Here is a 23129-nt window from a genome sequence, read left to right as displayed (position 1 = left end):
GGGACAGTGTAGAGGGAGCTTTACTCTGTATCTAACCCTGTACCTGCCCAGGGAGTGTTTGATGGGACAGTGTAGAGGGAGCTTTACTCTGTATCTAACCCTGTACCTGCCCTGGGAGTGTTTGATGGGACAGTGTAGAGGGAGCTTTACTCTGTATCTAACCCTGTACCTGCCCTGGGAGTGTTTGATGGGACAGTGCATGTCTGAAATGTAAAGTATTCCATTCCCAATATTCAGACCCTCACATTGAGGAGCAGGAAAAGGGAATTGCTGATCAGTTTGCAGTTCATTAAGGGGCGAATAATGATCTCTCTGTAACTGGGAGAGCGGGATTAATCTTCCATATTTGGTACACAGTTCCTGCTTCCTGTGACGATGATAAGAGTTGATATAGAAAAGGCAAATTATCTTTGATAGAGATGGTTGTGTTGGCAGAAGTCAGGGTTACCACAGAGGAGCAGTCGGCAGATTCATTGCCCTGCGTGAACTGAGACACACAGATCAACACAGCCCCGAGCTACCATCTCCAGGTCTGTACTCCAGGTCTGTACTCCAGGTCTGTACACCAGGTCTGTACTCCAGGTCTGTACACCAGGTCTGTACTCCAGGTCTGTACTCCAGGTCTGTACACCAGGTCTGTACTCCAGGTCTGTACACCAGGTCTGTACTCCAGGTCTGTACACCAGGTCTGTACTCCAGGTCTGTACTCCAGGTCTGTACACCAGGTCTGTACACCAGGTCTGTACTCCAGGTCTGTACTCCAGGTCTGTACACCAGGTCTGTACACCAGGTCTGTACTCCAGGTCTGTACACCAGGTCTGTACTCCAGGTCTGTACTCCAGGTCTGTACTCCAGGTCTGTACTCCAGGTCTGTACTCCAGGTCTGTACACCAGGTCTGCACTCCAGGTCTGCACTCCAGGTCTGTATTTCAGGTCTGTATTTCAGGTCTGTACTCCGGGTCTGTATTCCAAGCCTGTACTCCAGGTCTGTACTCCAGATCTGTATTCCAAGCCTGTACTCCAGGTCTGTATTCCAAGCCTGTACTCCAGGTCTGTACTCCAGGTCTGTACTCCAGGTCTGTATTTCAGGTCTGTACTCCAGATCTGCGTTGTTTGCTGACTAACTTGGTGCTTACTTGATTTGGTTTAGTCAGTGTCAAGCTGAGAGAAAGACTTGCATTTCTATAGCGTCTTTCACCATCTTGGGATGTCCCAAAGTGCTTTACAGCCAAAGATGTGCATTTTTGAAGTGTAGTGACTGTTGTAATGTAGGAAACATGGCAGCCAATTTGGCACACAGCAAGATCCCACAAACAGTAATGAGTTAACGTTTCGATAACTCCAAGCTTCTCCTCTCCACTACAAACCAGTTTCTTAAATCCCTCTCCCCTGCCCCCTCCACCCTCACCTCCAATGAAAAGTCCGAGGAGCTCATGGAATTCTGTCACTAAGATTGAGACCATTCGTTCAGCTGCCTCTGCCATTTCCCTCCCTTCCTCAGGCCCACTGAGCCAACCTTCCCCTACGGTTCCCCCCTGGCCTAGCCCTGAACTCACATCTTTCTCTAGTTTCTCTCCTATCTCCCCTCACGCCCTCTCAGAGCTCATCTTGTCCATGAGACCCAACTCCTGCTCCCTCGACCCTATTCCCACCAAACTGCTGACCACCCAACTTTCCTTCCTGGCCCCCATGGTAGCTGACACTGTTAACGGTTCCCTCTCCTCGGGTACTGTCTCCCTCCCCTTCAAATCTACCGTCATCAACCCCCTCCTCAAAAATCAATCCTTGACCCCTCTGTACTTGCAAACTACTGCCCCATCTCCAAGCTCCCTTTCCTCTCCAAAATCCTTGAACATGTTGTCGCCTCCCAAATCCGTGCCCATCTTTCTTGCTATTCCATGTTTGAATCCCTCCAATCAGGTTTCCGCCCCTGCCACAGTACAGAAATGGCCCTTATCAAAGTCACAAATGACATCCTATGTGACTGTGACCGTGGTAAACTATCTCTCCTCATCCTTCTCCACCTGTCTGCAGCCTTTGACACAGTTGACCACACCCTCCTCCTCCATCGCCTCTCCTCCATTGTCCAGCTGGGTGGGACTGCCCTCACCTGGTTCCATTCTTATCCATCCAGTCGTAGAATCACCTGCAATGGTTTCTCTTCCCACTCTCGCACCGTTACCTCTGCAGTCCCCCAAGGATCTGTCCTTGGCCCCCTCCTATTCTCATCTCCATGCTGCCCCTTGGAAACATCACCCGAAAACACGACGTCAGATTCCACATATATGCTGACGACACCCAGCTCTACCTCACACACCTCCCTCGACGCCCCCACTGTGTCTCATTCATCACATTGCTTGCTCAATGAGCAAAAATTTCCTCCAACTAAATATTGGGAAGACCGAAGACATTGTCTTCAGTTCCCGCCACAAACTCCGTTCCCGAGCCATTGACTCCATCCTTCTCTCTGTCAATTGTCTGACCCTGAAACAGACCATTCGCAACCTTGGCGTCCTATTTGATCCTTCCGACCCCATATCCGCTCCATCACCAAGACCGCCTACTTCCATCTCCGTAACATCGCCTGCTCTTGCCTCAGCTCATCTGCTGCTGAAACCTTCATCCGTGCCTTTGTTACCTCCAGACTCGACTATTCCCATGCTCTCCTGGCCGATCTCCCATCTTCCACCCTCCATGAACTTGAGCTCATCCAAAACTCTGCTGCCCGTATCCTAACTCGCACCAAGTCCCGTTCTCCCATCACCCCCTGTGCTCGCTGACCTACATTGGCTCCCGGTCCGGGAACGCCTCGATTTTAAAATTCTCATCATTGTTTTCAAATCCCTCCATCACCTCGCCCCCTCCCTATCTCTGTAACCTCCTCCAGCCCTACAACCCTCCGAGATCTCTGAGCTCCTCCAATTCTGGCCTCTTGCAAATCCCCGATTTTCATCACTCCACCATTGGCGGCCGTGCCTTCAGCTGCCTCGGCCCCAAGCTCTGGAATTCCCTCCCTAAACCTCTCCACCTCTCCCCCTCTCTCTCCTCCTTTAAGACGCTCCTTAAAACCTCCCTCTTTGACCACCTGTCCTAATATCTCCTTCTGTGGCTCGGTGTCAAATTTTGTTTGATAATCGCTCCTGTGAAGCACCTTGGGACGTTTCACTATGTTACAGGCGCAAAATAAATGCAAGTTGTTGTTGTAGATAATCTTTTTATGAAGTGAACTTATTTGGAGGATAAATATTGGCCAGAACACCGGGGAGAACTCCTCGAAATGGTGGCTATCTATCTTATACATCCACCTGAGAGAGCAGGAGGGGCCTCGGTTTAACGCTTCATCTGAAAGACGGCACCTCCGACAGTGCGGCGCTCCCTCAGTACTGACCCTCCGACAGTGCAGCGCTCCCTCAGTACTGACCCTCCGACAGTGCTGCGCTCCCTCAGTACTGACCCTCCGACAGTGCAGCGCTCCCTCAGTACTGACCCTCCGACAGTGCAGCGCTCCCTCAGTACTGACCCTCCGACAGTGCAGCGCTCCCTCAGTACTGACCCTCCGACAGTGCAGCGCTCCCTTAGTACTGACCCTCCGACAGTGCAGCGCTCCCTCAGTACTGACCCTCCGACAGTGCAGCGCTCCCTCAGTACTGACCCTCCGACAGTGCAGCGCTCCCTCAGTACTGACCCTCCGACAGTGCAGCGCTCCCTCAGTACTGACCCTCCAACAGTGCAGCACTCCCTCAGTACTGCACTGGGAGTGTCAGCCTCGATTGTGGGGCTCAAGTCTCTGGAGTGGGACTCAAACCCACGACCTTCCAACTCAGAGGCGAGAGAGAGAGTGCTAATAATAATCCAAAAGGAGAGTGGGGTGCAGGGGGATCCATTGCCTGCTGCCGACATTCAATACTTCCCCATCGTAAGTTTACGGTAGATTCTTTGAGTCTTGTGTGGGGGAGGGTTACAGTGCCCAGAGGGGGAGGGGGGAGGGTTACAGCGCCCAGAGGGGGAGGGGGGAGGGTTACAGCGCCCAGAGGGGGAGGGGGGGAGGGGGAGGGTTACAGCGCCCAGAGGGGGAGGGGGGGAGGGGGAGGGTTACAGCGCCCAGAGGGGGAGGGGGGAGGGGGGAGGGTTACAGCGCCCAGAGGCAGGGGATGTTGTGCTATTTTTAAACCCCGAGTCAGCAACACCCAATCCTTGGTGCTGCTCTTTAATATCTATTTTTAACCGCAGTTTGATGGACACTTCGGCAGCTTTGAGATACCTGATTCCAGTCAGGCACTGGTAGCGCCACAGATCTTTGAGGATTCTGAACAGATAGCCTCCTCAGTGTAATTGCTTTATCTCGCTGAATAAAACATGTTGGAAAGGGCTTCAAAAAAATTATTTTTTAAAAAGTCCTTCTGCCTCGGGCATATGCATTCCACCATGAATTAAAGATCGCTCTTGATAATCCATTTCCACTGAAGTGAAAACGACTTTAATAAATCATTAAAGTCTCAAATCAAAAAAAAGCCCGCTGCGATTTAAAAAAAAATCGTAAGTTCAAAGGGACAATTGTGACCCTTTATCCCATCTGACATCGCTCGTTTTGTTGTTTAAATACACATCAATCTGTGTCCCATCCCACAGATCAAACTCTGCTTTTTGTCGTCCCTGATCCCAACCCCTTTCTGAACTGAGCTCACTGGGAAATCGCTTCAGCTTCCCAGTGAGGGGGGGGGTCAAATCAGCCAGGGTTCCCGCTCCTGATCCTCGCTGAAATGGATGTCGGCTGAACACAGGATCGGGGATTGGCTGTGAAGTTTTCCACGGTTGAATACCCCGCCGACCACACTCATGGAGGATGGTCACTTGGATCAGGCGGCCTCCAGCCCCACAACCCTCCGAGATCTCTGTAACCTCCTCCAGCCCCACAACCCTCCGCGAACTCTGTAACCCCCTCCAGCCCCACAACCCTCCGCGAACTCTGTAACCCCCTCCAGCCCCACAACCCCCCGAGATCTCTGTAACCTCCTCCAGCCCCACAACCCTCCGAGATCTCTGTAACCTCCTCCAGCCCCACAACCCTCCGAGATCTCTGTAACCTCCTCCAGCCCCACAACCCCCCGAGATCTCTGTAACCTCCTCCAGCCCCACAACCCCCCGAGATCTCTGTAACCTCCTCCAGCCCCACAACTCTCCGAGATCTCTGTAACCTCCTCCAGCCCCACAACCCCCCGAGATCTCTGTAACCCCCTCCAGCCCCACAACCCCCCGAGATCTCTGTAACCTCCTCCAGCCCCACAACCCCCCGAGATCTCTGTAACCTCCTCCAGCCCCACAACCCTCCGAGATCTCTGTAACCCCCTCCAGCCCCACAACCCTCCGAGATCTCTGCAACCCCCTCCAGCCCCACAACCCTCCGAGATCTCTGTAACCCCCTCCAGCCCCACAACCCCCCGAGATCTCTGTAACACCCTCCAGCCCCACAACCCTCCGAGATCTCTGTAACCCCCTCCAGCCCCACAACCCCCCGAGATCTCTGTAACACCCTCCAGCCCCACAACCCTCCGAGATCTCTGTAACACCCTCCAGCCCCACAACCCCCCGAGATCTCTGTAACACCCTCCAGCCCCACAACCCCCCGAGATCTCTGTAACCTCCTCCAGCCCCACAACCCTCCGAGATCTCTGTAACCTCCTCCAGCCCCACAACCCCCCGAGATCTCTGTAACCTCCTCCAGCCCCACAACCCCCCGAGATCTCTGTAACCTCCTCCAGCCCCACAACCCCCCGAGATCTCTGTAACCTCCTCCAGCACTACAACTCTCCGAGATCTCTGTAACCCCCTCCAGCCCCACAACTCTCCGAGATCTCTGTAACCTCCTCCAGCACTACAACTCTCCGAGATCTCTGTAACCTCCTCCAGCCCCACAACCCCCCGAGATCTCTGTAACCTCCTCCAGCCCCACAACCCCCCGAGATCTCTGTAACCTCCTCCAGCCCCACAACCCCCCGAGATCTCTGCAACCCCCTCCAGCACTACAACTCTCCGAGATCTCTGTAACCTCCTCCAGCCCCACAACCCCCCGAGATCTCTGTAACCCCCTCCAGCCCTACAACCCTCCGAGATCTCTGTAACCTCCTCCAGCACTACAACTCTCCGAGATCTCTGTAACCTCCTCCAGCACTACAACTCTCCGAGATCTCTGTAACCTCCTCCAGCCCCACAACCCCCCCGAGATCTCTGTAACCTCCTCCAGCCCCACAACCCTCCGAGATCTCTGTAACCTCCTCCAGCCCCACAACCCCCCGAGATCTCTGCAACCCCCTCCAGCCCTACAACCCTCCGAGATCTCTGTAACCTCCTCCAGCCCCACAACCCCCCGAGATCTCTGCAACCCCCTCCAGCCCTACAACCCTCCGAGATCTCTGTAACCTCCTCCAGCACTACAACCCTCTGAGATCTCTGCGTTCCTCCAATTCTGGCCTCTCTCACATTTCCCGATTTCCATCGCTCCACCATTGGCGGCCGTGCCTTTAGCTGCCTCGGCCCTAAGCTGTGGAATTCCCTCCCAAAACCTCTCCCCCTCTCTCTCCTCCTTTAAGACGCTCCTTAAAACCCACCTCTTTGACCAAGCTTTTGGTCACCTGTCCTAATATCTCCTTATGTGGCTCGGTGTCAAATTTTGTTTGATAATCGCTCCTGTGAAGCACCTTGGGACGTTTTACTACGTTAAAGGCGCAAAATAAATGCAAGTTGTTGTTGTTGTCGGGGGTCTGTGTTATGAGGAGTGATTTGGGCCTTTCAGTAGGAAAGCAGTCGTCTGATAGCTGATCCTATGGACCTGGATAAGATTCAGGGAATGGGAAAGGTAAATCTGGAATTACTACTTTAAATTAAATATCAGAGCAGATTCAAACCAGTAAAATGTAAATTTAGGATGATATCAGGAAATTTTTGTTTGCACAGAGTGACCAACACTTGGAATAGACTTTGGATCGAGTAATGGAGGCAAAACCCCTGGAATCATTTGAGCAACCATCAGAAGGGGGAGACTTTAAATTATTTCGGGCTGAATGAACTAAGATGGGCCCAATGGCTTTCCTCAACCGTTGTGAAAAAGTTAGCGCCCTTGTTGAGGCAGCGGTCAGAGGAGTTTGGTACCAAGGTGTCAGGACCAATATGTCGCAGGACGAGGTCAGCCCGTGAGATCAATCGCGGAGGTCACAGGCATTTCCTGTGACCGCGACTGCTGCGGAGGTAGAGTGAAGTTTATGGGATGGTCTCCCCGCAACGGGACTCCTCGTCCGCTCCTCCCAAAAAAGTGCGTCACGGCCGCGGCACCTCCCTGTTTAAAGAACAATTACACAAATGGAATGGCCATGAACTGTGAGGTAAAGACGGCATTGGAAATCTGGTGGAGTGGAATCCCTTATTAAACATTTTAACGAGGTATTCTGTGCCGAGTTAGCTGATCTTGTCACGGGGCAAAGCTGACCATTGGTTTAAGTGTGAAGCCAGGGACACAATCAGCCAAGGCTCTCCCCCCCCACCCCACCCCCACCCACCTCCATCGCTATCCAGGGACTCTTGCTGACAACAACTTGCATTTATTTTGCACCTTTAACGTAGTAAAATGTCCGAAGGTGCTTCACAGGAACTTAATCTGACAAAAATTTACACCGAGCCACATAAGGAGATATTAGGACAGGTGACCAAAAGCTTGGTCAAAGAGGTGGGTTTTAAGGAGCGTCTTAAAGGAGGAGAGAGAGGTAGAGAGGCGGAGAGGTTTAGGGAGGGAATTCCAGAGCTTAGGGCCCAGGCAGCTGAAGGCACGGCCGCCAATGGTGGAGTGATTAAAATCGGGATTATTTACATGTGCGTATATGTATGTGTGAATGTGTATATATATCTGTGTGTGTATATGTGTGTGTATATATCTGTGTGTGTATATGTGTGTGTGTGTATATATATCTGTGTGTGTGTGAGTGTGTATATATATCTGTGTGTGTATATGTGTGTGTGTATGTGTATGTGTGTGTGTATATATATCTGTGTATGTATGTGTGTGTGTGTGTATATATATCTGTGTATGTATGTGTGTGTGTGTGTATATGTGTGTGTGTATGTGTGTGTGAGTGTGCATGCATGCGATGCCCCCATGGTACAAAATCCTGCCAATGCTAACCGTCTCAGCTCTAACCTGGATGAGGTGTCCCTGCGACTGTACCACAGCAAGATTCAGCACAGTCAGGACTGGGGGAACGAACGGGGATGGGTGGGTGGAGAGAAATGAAAAAAAACAGAGATGAGAGAAAGTACAAGTGAGAAATAAAATGCAGACGCTTTGCTATTTTGTGCCTTGTGGCTCTTTGTGGCTCTGCTTTCAGTGCTGTAGTAATCAAGGTGAGCATGGAATAAGTTAACCTCTTGTGTGTCCCAAAGTCCCTCTTCTCTAAGTTTACCTCATGTACGTCCAGTCATGTGCGACCCTGTTGATCTCCATCCCATTGTGTTACGTTTAGCATACGTTGAGTTTCTCTCCTCAGTTTGTTTGAAGTGGGCTCTCTCTCGCTGAATGTGGCATCATTTGCCAGAAACCCGGTCTAATTTAGCAATCCGTTTAAGATTTTCCCAGACATTTTACCCGCTGATCTGCTAAAATGTCCCAGGCCTCCAATCTTTAATTGCCTCTCTCTGCCTCTCTCCCCCTCTGCTTGCTTGGCTTTAACTATCGCCGAGCTTCATTGTGATGCTTCTTTGTGGCTCTCTGTGTGTTTTTCAGCCTCGCCCGTGCATGCTGGGCTGTGCAGATTTTTTTTAGATTATGTTTAACTATCGTGTTTTGATAACATTAATGAAATCAGTGGGTGACTTGGCATGAACGTGGGGATGTGGACTGGGACCAATTTGTGTTTGGAATTTGTGCACGTTCTAATCTGCTCTTCCTTGCAGGGAATTCCAGATCTCGGCAACATTTCTGCTGTTTTATTCTCAATATTCTGTGCATATAAATCAAAGGACTTTTACATCTAATGGTCACACCTTTATACCTTGGAGAGGGAGTCTCACAATCAGGGAGCCCTTTTATAGAGAGAGTCTCACCATCAGGGAGCCCTTTTATAGAGAGAGTCTCACAATCAGGGAGCCCTTTTATAGAGAGAGTCTCACAATCAGGGAGCCCTTTTATAGAGAGAGTCTCACCATCAGGGACCCCTTTTATAGAGAGAGTCTCACCATCAGGACCCTTTTATAGAGGGAGTCTCACCATCAGGGACCCCTTTTATAGAGAGAGTCTCACCATCAGGACCCCTTTTATAGAGAGAGTATCACAATCAGGGACCCCTTTTATAGAGAGAGTCTCACCATCAGGGACCCCTTTTATAGAGAGAGTCTCACCATCAGGGACCCCTTTTATAGAGAGAGTCTCACCATCAGGACCCTTTTATAGAGAGAGTCTCACCATCAGGACCCCTTTTATAGAGAGAGTCTCACCATCAGGGACCCTTTTATAGAGATAGTCTCACCATCAGGGACCCCATTTATAGAGCGAGTCTCACCATCAGGGACCCCTTTAAAAGAGGGAATCTAACCTTTTAAAAGCAGTTCCAATAGTTCTGTTAAACATAATGAATTTTAAATATAAACCGATAATTATTGTAAAGAGAGATATAAATAAAACAGTGCGTACTGATAAACCCTGCGGGACTGCGAACAGTGTGAGGACGATGGGTTAACAGACTCACACGGATGAAAGAGCAGAGTCACAGAGGGGCCGTGAAGTTAATGTATCTGCTGATGATGATTCTACCCTCATGCTATCTTAGTTTGAGTAGATCCTGTCAGACACATCCCCGATAATATCATCAACATTGACTGATCGGACCGAAAAATAAATAAAGGATGTCAAAGGGCAGCAGAGAACCCCTGGGTTAATGTGGAAATCAGCCAGGGTTCCTGCTCCTGATCACTGTCCAGTGACCCCTGGGTTAGAGAGAGGGGAAATCAGCCAGGGTACCTGCTCCTGATCACTGTCCAGTGACCCTCGGGTTAGAGAGAGGGGAAATCAGCCAGGGTTCCTGCTCCTGATCACTGTCCAGTGACCCCCGGGTTAGAGAGAGGGGAAATCAGCCAGGGTTCCTGCTCCTGATCACTGTCCAGTGACCCCTGGGTTAGAGAGAGGGGAAACCAGCCAGGGTTCCTGCTCCTGATCACTGTCCAGTAACCCCTGGGTTAGAGAGAGGGGAAACCAGCCAGGGTTCCTGCTCCTGATCACTGTCCAGTGACCCCGGGGTTAGAGAGAGATGAAATCAGCCAGGGTTTTTGCTTTTGATCACTGTCCAGCAGTGTTGGGCATTGGGTGAAGATGGGAGCAGTCTCTGCTGTGGGATCCCCACTCAATGTGCTAGCTCACACAGGTAGAACAGCCACATGGGCAAGGGGGGGAGAAGCCTGGTGCCTGGACCCCGGGTAACCTGGACCCCGGGTAACCCGTACCGCAATGTGGGGGGAGGAGGGAATTGGGAAAAAAGACAACTGAGCATAAAATCCCACATAAATAATATGCAACGTTGATAGGACGAGACAAAGCGGGAGAGAATGGAGAGACTCCGTGAACCGTGTTAAAGGGGAATATCTCCGCCTGCTTCCGTTGCGTGTTTTTCTTTGCGTGTGCTTTCATCAAATGCATTCACCCTCTTCTCTGCTCCCTGACATGTTGTCTGATTGACCCCCAGCTGCCCCCCAGTTTGTGGTGAGGCCGAGGGATCAAATCGTAGCCCAGGGACGTACGGCCACCTTCCCCTGTGAAACAAAAGGAAATCCTCAGCCTGCGGTCTTCTGGCAGAAAGAGGGAAGTCAGGTGAGTGACTGATCCATTGGCAACAGCAACTTGCATTTATATAGCACCTTTAACATAGTAAAAAAGTCCTAAGGCACTTCACAGGAGCGTAAATCAGACAAAATGTGACCCCGAGCCACATAAGGAGATATTAGGACAGGTGACCAAAAGCTTGGTCAAAGAGGTAGGTTTTAAGGAGCGTCTTAAAGGAGAAGAGAGAGGTAGAGAGGTTTAGGGAGGGAATTCCAGATCTTAGGGCCCAGGCAGCTGAAGGCACGGCCACCAATGGTGGAGCGATTAAAATCAGGGATGCGCAAGAGGCCAGAATTGGAGGAGCGCAGAGATCTCGGAGGGTTGTAGGGCTGGAGGGGTTACAGAGATAGGGAGGGGCGAGGGCCATGGAGGGATTTGAAAACGAGGATGAGAATTTTTAAATTGAGACGTTCCTGGACTGGGAGCCGATGAAGGTCAGCGAGCACAGGGGGTGATGGGTGAACGGGACTTCTGGTCTCCTTCACCTTCCAGCAGGGTAAAGGAGAGACGGTGTTTTTTATGATTTCTTCATCAGTCAATAATTGTGTCTACTTTAATCCTCTGAGTGAATGTGATTTTACGTTTAAGATCAGACACCAGTGACTCACTGGACGAGGCGATGAGCCACACAGATCAGGAAGGGTCCAACTCTATCCTTGGGCCTGTGCTGACCTCACACTGACCTCACGCTGGAGGGAGGAGATGGAATATCACCCTCAAACTCTATCCTGACCTCGCCCAATGCCCACACACACTGCAATCAGCCCTTGGCTTATTTTCTTTTTTTAATATATGTTCATTCTCGGGATGTGGGTGGCCGCTGCCAAGGCAACAATTTATTGCCCTCCCCCTCGTTGCCTGGTGGTGTGATAGACTGTCAGCTGTGGCTCGGCGCGTCACGCTCCCATCTGTGAGTTAGCAGGTTGTGGGTTCAAATCCCGCTCCAGAGACTTGAGCGCGTGTTGTCGGCCGACACTCCCAGTGCAGTACTGAGGGAGAGCTGCACTGCCCCCTTTTGGGTGAGATGTTAAACCGAGGCCCCGTCTGCCCTCTCAGGTGGATGTAAAAGATCCCATGGCCACTATTTTGAAGAAGAGCAGGAGAGTTCTCCCCGGTGTCCTGGGCCAATATTTATCCCTCAACCAAAGTCACTGTGATTATCTCATTGCTGTATGTGGGATCTTGCTGTGAGCAAATTGACTGCTGCGTTTCCTACATTACAACAGTACTAAAGTACCTTCTAAAGTACCTCATTAGCTGTAAAGTGCTTTGGGAGCCTCGAATCCTACAGTTCCCCCCACCTTGTGAGGATGAGTTGCACGGAGAGATTAGGGAAACCTCAGTCCACTCTGGCAGTTACAGGGGTGAGAGATGCATAAAATAGCAACTGGTTTGGGGAATGGAAATATTACTTCAGGGAGAGCAGGACCAGGGAGAGGAAACAAAAATAGAAATCAGTCAGAAGTAAAATTTTAGAAACGCACACCAGGGAAAATTGTCCTTATTGAAAGAGCGAGAAGTGTTTGTGAATAAATCTACCTCGCAAGGAGATAGAAACCGAATCATCAGGGGTAACGACTGGGCCTTTTTGCCCTTGACATTCCCGGTGAACCAACCTCTCGATGCAGCTGCTGCGGCTCGTGTTGTGTCTCGAGCAGCCTGCAGTGCTGAAGAAAGCTTACATTTGTTTATCTTTTAATCAGCCGGTAACATTGGGACACACGAGTTAAACAGAAGATGTCCAAAGATTACTTTTCTACAACAAAAACGTGAGGAGTTTTTGTTTTGGTTTTGTTCCTATTTTGAAAAAAAGGGTTTTGATCGAGTAATTAAGGAGAAACTGTTTCCAGAGGCAGGAGGGTCGGTAACCAGAGGACACAGATTTAAGATAATTGGCAAAAGAACCAGCGGGGAGATGAGGAGAATGTGGTTTATTCAGCGAGTTGTTCTGATCTGGAATGCGCTGCCTGAAAGGGCGGTGGAAGCAGATTCAATAATAACTTTCAAAAGGAAATTGGATAAATAGTTGAAGGGAAAAATTTGCAGGACTCTGGGGAAAGAGCAGGGGGAGTGGGACTAATTGGATAGCTCTGTCAAAGAGCCAGCACAGGCACGATGGACTGAATGGCCTCCTATGCTGAACAATTCTATGAAATTATTGATTAAAGCTGGAGAAAGAGTACCTCTTGGTAGTACACTCAATCGTTTACTTCTCTCCCCTTCTTCTCCTGAGAGTGATGTCTATTGCTGGGGTACTGACCGCCCTCTAATACCTCACCCAAGAAGCCTTGCATGAGCGTACACTGTGAGCAGGCTATTCTACCATGGAGGGGCCACCACAACCCAACCCCACCCTGTCCTCACTCAGACTCTGCACACTTGTATTGGATAGCAGACCAGGCGTGAGGGAACCCTGGCTGATCTTTCACGGCTTCTAGCCCAATGGTGCTGATTACCAAAGTGACCTCCCCATTGCTGCACCCCACCCACCCCCCACCTAGCCAGATGAGAACGGCAAACTTAGCCCCAGACTTAGAGATTGGACCAAGGACCCTGGGGCTCAGTGCCACATCTGGCAGTGCATGTACCCTCCGAGCCATCGTGGGGAAGCTCTCACCTCATTGCTTTAATCTCAGTTACCAATTGGGCTATCTGGCAAGTTACAGGAAAATAATGTGGAATAATCAATGAAAGAAAGAAAAGACAGAACTTGCATTTATATAGCACCTTTCACCACCTCAGGACACCCCAAAGTGCTTTACAGCCAATGAAGATCTTTTGAAGTGTAGTCACTGTTGTAATGTAGGAAACGTGGCAGCCAATTTGCGCACAGCAAGATCCCACAAACAGCAATGAGATAATGACCCCCGGATAGTGGGCCAGAAACTGCTCCGAGCAGCAAGGCCATGGTCACCGCAGCTCCTGCGAGTTAAATTAACGAAAATACTTACTGCGGGCTCTGTGGTGTCGAATTGTTTGAATTTGAAGTTTAAATAAAATGTGCACTATCAACCCAGTCACTGAGCCGCGTGAGCAGCTGGGCAGCTGGAAAAGTCTGTGAGAAGTCCCGCCCTCAAAATCTGTCAGGAAAAGGCAGCAGGACAGGTAAATAAGGTGGTTAAGAAGGCAAACAGGATACTTTCCTTTATTAGCTGAGGCACAGAATATAAGAGCAGGGAGGTTATGCTAGAACTGTATAAAACATTGGTCAGGCCACAGCTTGAGTACTGCGTACAGTTCTGGTCACCACATTACAGGAAAGCTGTGATTTATTCGGGATGGGCAATAAATGCTGGCCTCGCCAGCAACGCCCACATCCCATGAAGGAATAAAAAAAAGATTGCGCCAGAGAGGGTCCAGAGGAGATTTACGAGGATGTTGCCAGGACTGGAGAATTTTAGCTATGAGGAAAGATTGGATAGGCTGGGGTTGTTCCTGTTTGGAACAAAGGAGGCTGAGGGGAGATTTAATTGAAGTGTATAAAATCATGAGGGGACTAGATTGAGTGGACAGGAAGGACCTATTTCCCTTAGCAGGGGGGTCAGTGACCAGGGGACATAGATTTAAAGTAATTGGTGGAAGGATTAGAGGGGAGCTGAGGAGAATTTTTTTACCCAGAGGGTGGTGGGGGTCTGGAACTCACTGCCTGAGAGGTGGAGGCAGAAACCCTCAACTCATTTAAAAAGTACCTGGATGTGCACCTGAAGTGCCGTAACCCACAGGGCTACGGACCAAGTGCTGGAAAGTGGGATCAAGCTGGTAGCTCTTTTTCAGCCGGCACGGACATGATGGGCCGAATGGCCTCCACCTGTGACGTAACTGTCTATGATTCTATGATTCTATGAAGTCCCGCCCACAGATTCAGGCTGTGTCGCTCAACCAGACGAGCAGACATCATTCATTTAAAGTTAGTATTCTGGATGTCATTGTAAATAAAAAATTTACATTTTTTTTAATAAAAAGCCAAAGAAATAATTGAATTAAATTAAAGAGACAGAAGGGAAAAGTTAAAAAAAAAAAGTTTTTTTAATGACCAAGAACTATTAAAATAAGGAGTAATGAGACTCCATATTTTTAAAAGTTAATTTTGCGTTATTTGGCGGCCATTAAGCTTAGTTTAGACCTGATATTTTTAAGTGTACCTGTTTTGTGACTTAATTAGTTACTTTCCAGCTGGGCAGATGAGCAAGTTGGCGATTTTCCAATGATTTCTCTGATTGCAGCGAGCGACGGCCCTTTAATTCGAAGCTGTCGTCTCGCCGGTGGAGCAGGAGGAGCGAGTTCCCGATTTCCGAGTTTCGCTGCGCGTGTGCGAACGTGGGAAACCTGCACCTTCGATTCGCCACGAACAACGGAGAGCGCTGTTGAGCTCCTCCGTTATTTCGGGAGCGATTTCTGGCCCAATCTGGTTTTTTTTAGCCCGTGGAATGTAGCTGGAGAGGCATAGGAATATAGGAAGAAACATAGGAACAGAAGGAGGCCATTCAGCCCCTTGAGCCTGTTCCGCCATTCAATTAGTTCATGGCTGATCTGTGTCTTAACTCCATCTTCCCGCCTTGTTATTGTAACCCTTAATCCCCTCACCCAACCAAAATAGACCAATCCCAGTTTTGACATTTTCAATGGACCCCCAGACACAACAACAACAACAACAACAACAACAACAACAACTTGCATTCATCCAGCGCCTTTAACATCGTAAAAACGTCCCAAGGCTCTTCTGACCCCGAGCCACATAAGGAGATATTAGGACAGGTGACAAAAAGCTCGGCCAAAGAGGTAGGTTTTAAGGAGCAGGCAAGCGATCTAATTCCGACAGAGACCATCCATTGCGCCCCTCCATTGCCCTTTTAAGAACGTCAAGAACTATTCAAGCAGCCAGACAGCTTTAATTGCGAGGATGTAATCATAATAGATGGAGCGTGGACATCGTGTTCTCAGGGTAGAACTGCACCTGGCTAATGGAGGGTGCGCTGATAACTGCACCGCCGAATAATGCAAGGTTAAGCATAATTTGTAGAACCCATAAGAGATATCATTTGTTAGCAGCAATGAGGGCTAATGGCATCATCCTTGAATCTATCAGAGTGGACAATCCATCATTGACTAATAAAAGTATACATCTCTTAATTAAGCGGTGACATAATTTAAGGGAGTAAAAAAATTGCAGACTGTGTAATTGAAAAGCGTTAATGTGCCATCGTGTCCTCCTGTGAAAGGCGATAAAAGCCTTAGGACATAACGTGGACAGGGAAAGTTGGCCTGGGACATTGAACCTCATACATCTCGGGTCAAGGGTCCCCCTTGGCCCTGTCAATTCTGGCCCTCAAATCCCAGGCAATTCAGTTCCATTTGCTGGCTTGTTGTTTTGAATTTTGTGGGGAGGGAGGTTTTGAAATGAGTGTTCTTAGGAGCTGTTGCCTCATTGGTGGATTAATCCAGAATCACCGAGATCTGTTAGAACTTGAGATACATGAGAGTCAATGGGATTTAAACTTTACATTGAAAGAAATAGCTTGCATTTATATAGTGCCTTCGCAACCTCAGGACGTCCCAAAGGGCTTTACAGCCAATGAAGTACTTTTGAACTGTAGTCACTGTTGTAATGTAGGAAACGCGGCAGCCAATTTGCGCACAGCAAGATCCCACAAACAGCAATGAGATAAATGACCAGATAATCTGTTTTAGTGATTTTGGTCAAGGGATAAATATTGGCCCAGGACACCAGGGAGAACTCAGCTGCACTTTTTTGAAATAGTGGCCGTGGGATCTTTTACATCCACCTGAGCGGGTAGACAGGGCCTCAGTTTAATGCCTCATTGGAAAGACGGCACCTCCGACAGTGCAGCACTCCCTCAGTACTGACCCTCCGACAGTGCAGCGCTCCCTCAGTACTGACCCTCCGACAGTGCAGCGCTCCCTCAGTACTGACCCTCCGACAGTGCAGCGCTCCCTCAGTACTGACCCTCCAACAGTACAGCACTCCCTCAGTACTGACTCTCTGACAGTGCAGCGCTCCCTCAGTACTGACCCTCCGACAGTGCAGCGCTCCCTCAGTACTGACCCTCCAACAGTGCAGCACTCCCTCAGTACTGACCCTCCGACAGTGCAGCGCTCCCTCAGTACTGACCCTCCGACAGTGCAGCACTCCCTCAGTACTGACCCTCCGACAGTGCAGTGCTCCCTCAGTACTGACCCTCCGACAGTGCAGCGCTCCCTCAGTACTGACCCTCCGACAGTGCAGCACTCCCTCAGTACTGACTCTCTGACAGTGCAGCGCTCCCTCAGTACTGACCCTCCGACAGTGCAGCGCTCCCTCAGTACTGACTCTCCGACAGTGCAGTGCTCCCTCAGTACTGACTCTCCGACAGTGCAGCGCTCCCTCAGTACTGACCCTCCGACACTGCAGCGCTCCCTCAGTACTGACCCTCCGACAGTGCAGCGCTCCCTCAGTACTGACCCTCCGACAGTGCAGCGCTCCCTCAGTACTGACCCTCCGACAGTGCAGCGCTCCCTCAGTACTGACCCTCCGACAGTGCAGCACTCCCTCAGTACTGACCCTCCGACAGTGCAGTGCTCCCTCAGTACTGACTCTCCGACAGTGCAGCGCTCCCTCAGTACTGACCCTCCGACAGTGCAGCACTCGCTCAGTACTGACTCTCCGACAGTGTAGCACTCGCTCAGTACTGACCCTCCGACAGTGCAGCGCTCCCTCGGTACTGACCCTCCGACAGTGCAGCACTCGCTCAGTACTGACCCTCCGACAGTGCAGCGCTCCCTCGGTACTGACCCTCCGACAGTGCAGCACTCGCTCAGTACTGACCCTCCGACAGTGCAGCGCTCCCTCAGTACTGACCCTCCGACAGTGCAGCGCTCCCTCAGTACTGACTCTCCGACAGTGCAGCGCTCCCTCAGGACTGCACTGGGAGCGTCAGTCTGGATTATGTGCTCAAGTCTCAAGTTTGGAACTTGAACCCACGACTCTCTGACTCACAGGCGGGTGTGATACCCACTGAACCACGGCTGGGACCCTACTTGCCTGATTCAGCCCATTTAAAATACATGAGTTATCTATCACTGGTGTTAAAGGGACACTGACTGGAAAAAGCAGGTTTATATATGGCATGAGCCTCCATGGTAAATACCCAAGTTACCCACAAAACCAGCACGGACGCACCTGCTCAGATGTCTTACCTCTCCCCTCACTTAATTCAAGAAGCACTCTTACTTCTGAGTCAGAGGGTCGTGGTTCCAGTCCCACTCCAGAGACTTGGTCATATAATCCAGGCTGACACTCCCAGTGCAGTACTGAGGGAGCGCTGCACTATCAGAGGTGCCGCCTTTTGGATGAGACGTTAAACTGAGGCCCCATCTGCCCTCTCAGGTGGATGTAAACGATCCCATGGCACTATTTGAAGAAGAGCAGGGGAGTTCTCCCTGGTGTCCTGGGCCAATATTTATCCCTCAACCAACATCACTAAAAACAAATTATTTGGTCATTATCTCATTGCTGATTGTGGGATCTTGCTATGCACAAATTGGCTGCCCCATTTCCTGCAGCCATTTTCATTGGCTGTAAAGCACTTTGGGATGTCCTGAGGGTACAAAAGGTGCTATATAAATGCAAGGCTTTCTTTCTTTCCATGTCTGTATGGCTCAGTATTACTCGCGCTGTGCATTTACCCACTGAGCCACTGAGTCAATTCCATCATAGTACTTGATGTTAATGTTTAACGCAGTGTTCCCTCAGAGAGTGTGTGAGCAGTGTTAAGAGTCACAAATTGGTTTCAATGGATTTTCTGTTTCATTCCCCCTTCTAGAACCTACTGTTTCCCAATCAGCCTCCACAACCTTCCGGTAGGTTTTCCGTGTCCCCGACCGGTGACCTCACCATCACCAACATTCAGAGATCCGACGCCGGCTACTACATCTGCCAGGCCCTGACCGTAGCGGGAAGCATCCTCGCCAAAGCTCAACTGGAGGTCACTGACGGTAAGGAGAGGACTTTGAAAGCCAAGTTAAACCGAAAAGGTCAGACAAAGAAGGGGCACAGGTTCAAAGTGGGGAGAGGCAAATTTGGAACTGATACAAAGGGCGAACAGCGAGTGGAATGGAAAACAACAACAACTTGCATTTATATAGCGTCATAAGGTAGTAAAAACGTCCCAAGGCACTTCACATGTGCGTAATCCGGCAAAATTTGACACCGAACCAAAGAAGAGGTAGGTTTTAAGTCGTATCTAAAAGGGGGAGAGAGAGGTAGAGAGGGGGAGGGGTGTAGGGAAGGAATTCCAGAGCTTAGGGCCCAGGCAACTGAAGGCACGGCCGCCAATGGTGGAGCGATGGAAATCGGGGATGGACAAGAGGCCAGAATTGGAGGAGCGCAGAGATCTCGGAGGGTTGTAGGGCTAGAGGTGGTTACAGAAATAGGGAGGGGACGAGGCCATGGAGGGATTTGAACATAAGGATGAGAATTTTAAAATTGAGGCGTTGATGGACTGGAAGCCAATGTAGGTCAACGTGGACAGGGGTAATGGGTGAACAGGACATGTTCAGGTAGTGGAGGCAACCCTGGGATCATTTAAGAAACAGTTGGATACTATGTTGGGGGTACTGTAGAGTCATAGAGTCATAGAGTCATAGAGTTATACAGCACGGATAGAGGCCCTTCGACCCATCGTGTCCGCGCCGGCCATCAGCCCTGTCTACTCTAATCCCATATTCCAGCATTTGGTCCGTAGCCTTGTATGCTATGGCATTTCAAGTGCTCATCCAAATGCTTCTTGAATGTTGTGAGGGTTCCTGCCTCCACAACCCTTTCAGGCAGTGAGTTCCAGACTCCAACCACCCTCCTGGACGGATGAGTTCTGATGGACCGAATGGCCTTGCATATCTATCTTGTGACCTGGTGGCTTTCTGACAAGAACTGGTCACGGTGTGCGAGAACATCCTGTGAAGGTCAAGGACTGAGAGGACGGAGAGTTTTTTCTTCTTGTCTCCGCGACATTGTAAACGTTCGCTATCTCTATCGAAATCGTAAATAGATTGTGAAAAAACCGTGAGGAACTCTCTAAGCCCAGAAGATTGAGATATGCGGAGTGGGCGGAAAAGTTGGGCCAAGATCTTATAGAGAAGTGTACCAGTAGTAAACGATGTTGATAAGGTAAAGCTAAGGCTCAACTTTAATGTGAAGCATGACACTATAACAAGGTGGGGTCGGGTCAAACTGGTGAGAGGACAGATTGGGACTGATATCAGAGGCTTTTGTCAAGGTCCCACATGGCAGACTGGTCAAAAAGGTAAAAGGCCATGGGATCCAAGAGAAAGTGGTAAATTGGATCTAAAATTGGCTAAGTGGCAGGAAGCCAAGGGTAATGGGTGACGGGTGTTTTTGCGACTCGAAGGCTGTTTCCAGTGGGGTTCCGCAAGGCTCAGTACTAGGCCCCTTGCTTTTTGTGGTATATCTCAATGATTTGGACTTGAATGTGGGGGGGCTTGATCAAGAAGTTTGCAGATGATTCAAAAATTGGCCGTGTGGTTGATAGTGAGGAGGAAAGCTGTAGACTGCAGGAAGATATCAATGGACTGGTCAGGTGGGCAGAAAAGTGGCAAATGGAATTCAATCCAGAGAAGTGTGAGTTAATGCATTTGGGGAGGGCAAACAAGGCAAGGGAGTACACAATAAATGGGAGGATACTGAGAGGTGTAGAGGAAGTGAGGGACCTTGGAGTGCATGTCCACAGATCCCTGAAGGTAGCAGGACAGGTAGATAAGGTGGTTAAAAAGGCATGCGGGATACTTTCCTTTATTATTTTTTTTTTTTTTTTTTTATTCGTTCACGGGATGTGGGCGTCGCTGGCAAGGCCGGCATTTATTGCCCATCCCTAATTGCCCTCGAGAGGCATAGAATATAAGAGCAGGGAGGTTATGCTAGAACTGTATAAAACATTGGTTAGGCCACAGCTTGAGTACTGTGTGCAGTTCTGGTCACCACATTACAGGGCAGACGTGATTGCACTAGAGAGGGTGCAGAAGAGATTTACGATGATGTTGCCAGGGCTGGAGAATTTTAGCTATAAGGATAGATTGGATAGGCTGCTTTGTTTTCTTTGGAATAAAGGAGGCTGAGGGGAGATTTAATTGAAGTGTATAAAATTATGAGGGACCTGGATAGAGAGGACCTATTTCCCTTATAATAGTGGTCAGTGACCAGGGGGCATAGATTTAAAGTAATTGGTAGAAGGATTAGAGGGGAGCTGAGGAGAATTTTTTTTCACCCAGAGGGTGGTGGGGGTCTGGAACTGACTGCCTGAAAGGGTGGGAGAGGCAGAAACCCTCAACTCATTTAAAAAGTACCTGGATGTGCACCTGAAGTGCCGAAACCCACAGGGCTACGGACCAAGTGCTGGAAAGTGGGATTAAGCTGGAAAGCTCTTTTTCAGCCGGCACAGACACGATGGGCCGAATGGCCTCCTTCTGTGATGTAACTGTCTATGATTTTATGACTCTTTATCAGGAAACGCTCTTTTCCCCATCTCCAATATTTTTATTACTAATAAATGAAAGCGTTCAAAGAAAATGGAAAAAAAACACAGCCTCAATTTACGATAATTTACACCCCAGTGATTTTTTTCTCCCAGGTTGCTTGCAGATTAATCTTTACTTCCTGGAGATCTTCACTTCCTGGCAATCCTAGGGGGTTGGCAACTCTAAATTAGTGACTAGAACAACCTGTAAAATTGCCGTATGGAAGATTGAGAGATGATCACCTCAGCGAGGCAATGGCAAGATATTAAAAGCACAAAAGAATGTGCAAGCGGTTAAGAGATTGAAAAGACATAGGAGAGGCCTTAACAAACAAACTATTGTACACATGTCCAAGCGTGTGTGCACTGCAATACATGAAAGATTTGTGACTGCAGATCCAAATGAAGCTGTTTACATTAGAGAGGAGATGGGTTCATCACGGCCCGCAGTGATAGACAAACAATAGCTCCTGTGTTTAACCTTAAAATTAGGGGTGATGTCAGGAAGCACTTCTTCACACAAAGGGGAGTGGAAATCTGGAACTCTCTCCCCCAAAAAGCTGTTGAGGCTGGGGGTCAATTGAAAATTTCAAAACTGAGATTGATGGATTTTTGTTGGGGGAGGGGATTAAGGGTTACGGAACCAAGGCGGGTAAATGGAGTTAAGATACAGATCAGCTATGATCTACAACAGCAACAACAACTTATATCTATATAGCGTGTTAACCGTAATAAAACATCACAGGAGCGTAATCAGACAAAGTTTGACACTGAGCCACATAAGGAGATATTAGGACAGGTGATCAAAAGCTTGGTCAAAGAGGTAGGTTTTAAGGAGCGTCTTAAAGGAGGAGAGAGAGGTAGAGAGGTGGAGAGGCTCAGAAGTTGCTGCTCAATATTTATCCTTCAAGCAACACCTAAAAAGTACAGATGATCTTACATCAAGTTACATCGAATGTGCAGCACAGAAACAGGCCATTCGGCCCAACTGGTCTATGCCGGTGTTTATGCCCCACATGAGCCTCCTCCCTCCCTACTTCATCTCACCCTATCACCATATCCTTCTATTCCTTTCTCCCTCATGTGTTTATCCAGCTTCCCCTTAAATGTATCTACACTATTCACCTCAACTACTCCTTGTGGGAGCGAGTTCCACATTCTCACCACTCTCTGGGTAAAGAAGTTTCTCCTGAATTCCCTGTTGGATTTATTAACGACTATTTTATATTTATGGCTTCTAGTTCTAGTCTCCCCACAAGTGGAAACATCTTCTCTACGTCTACCCTATCAAACACTTTCATAATCTTAAAGACCTCTATCAGGTCACCCCTCAACCTTCTCTTTTCTAGAGAAAAGAGCCCCAGCCTGTTCAGCCTTTCTTGATAACTATATCTTCTCAGTTCTGGTATCATCCTTGTTAATCTTTTTTGCACCTTCTCCAGGGACTCTACATCCTTTTTATAATATGGAGACCAGAACTGTGCACAGTTCTCCAAGTGTGGTCTAACCAAGGTTCTATACAAGTTAATCTGGTCATTATCACATTGCTGTTTGTGGGATTTTGCTGTGTGCAAATTGGCTGCTGCGTTTCCCATATTACAACAGTGACTACACTTCAAAAGAATGTTTCATTGGCTTTGAGACATCCTGAGGTCAGGAAAGGCGTGATGGAAATGCAAGTCTTTCTTTTTTTTGTTTCTGAATCAGAGGAGGGGGGAGGAGGGTTGACAGATTTAGCTGTACGTTAA

At 49.1% G+C, this 23129-nt stretch overlaps 1 protein-coding gene across 1 annotated transcript in view; it reads left to right on the top strand.

The window, feature by feature from the left end:
• Positions 1–23129, top strand: part of robo2 (roundabout, axon guidance receptor, homolog 2 (Drosophila)) — a 627335-nt gene that overhangs the window by 431159 nt on the left and 173047 nt on the right. The window contains exons 8-9 of the mRNA XM_067993421.1: positions 10719–10843; positions 18676–18847. Of these exons, the coding sequence (XP_067849522.1) occupies positions 10719–10843; positions 18676–18847 (297 nt within the window). The remainder of the gene's footprint in view (positions 1–10718; positions 10844–18675; positions 18848–23129) is intronic.

This window comes from Heptranchias perlo, chromosome 11 (assembly GCF_035084215.1).
Source record: "Heptranchias perlo isolate sHepPer1 chromosome 11, sHepPer1.hap1, whole genome shotgun sequence".
Taxonomy (NCBI): Eukaryota; Metazoa; Chordata; class Chondrichthyes; order Hexanchiformes; family Hexanchidae; genus Heptranchias; species Heptranchias perlo.
The sequence above is the reverse complement of the archived record's forward strand: the minus strand, read 5'-3'. Positions and strand labels throughout refer to the sequence as shown.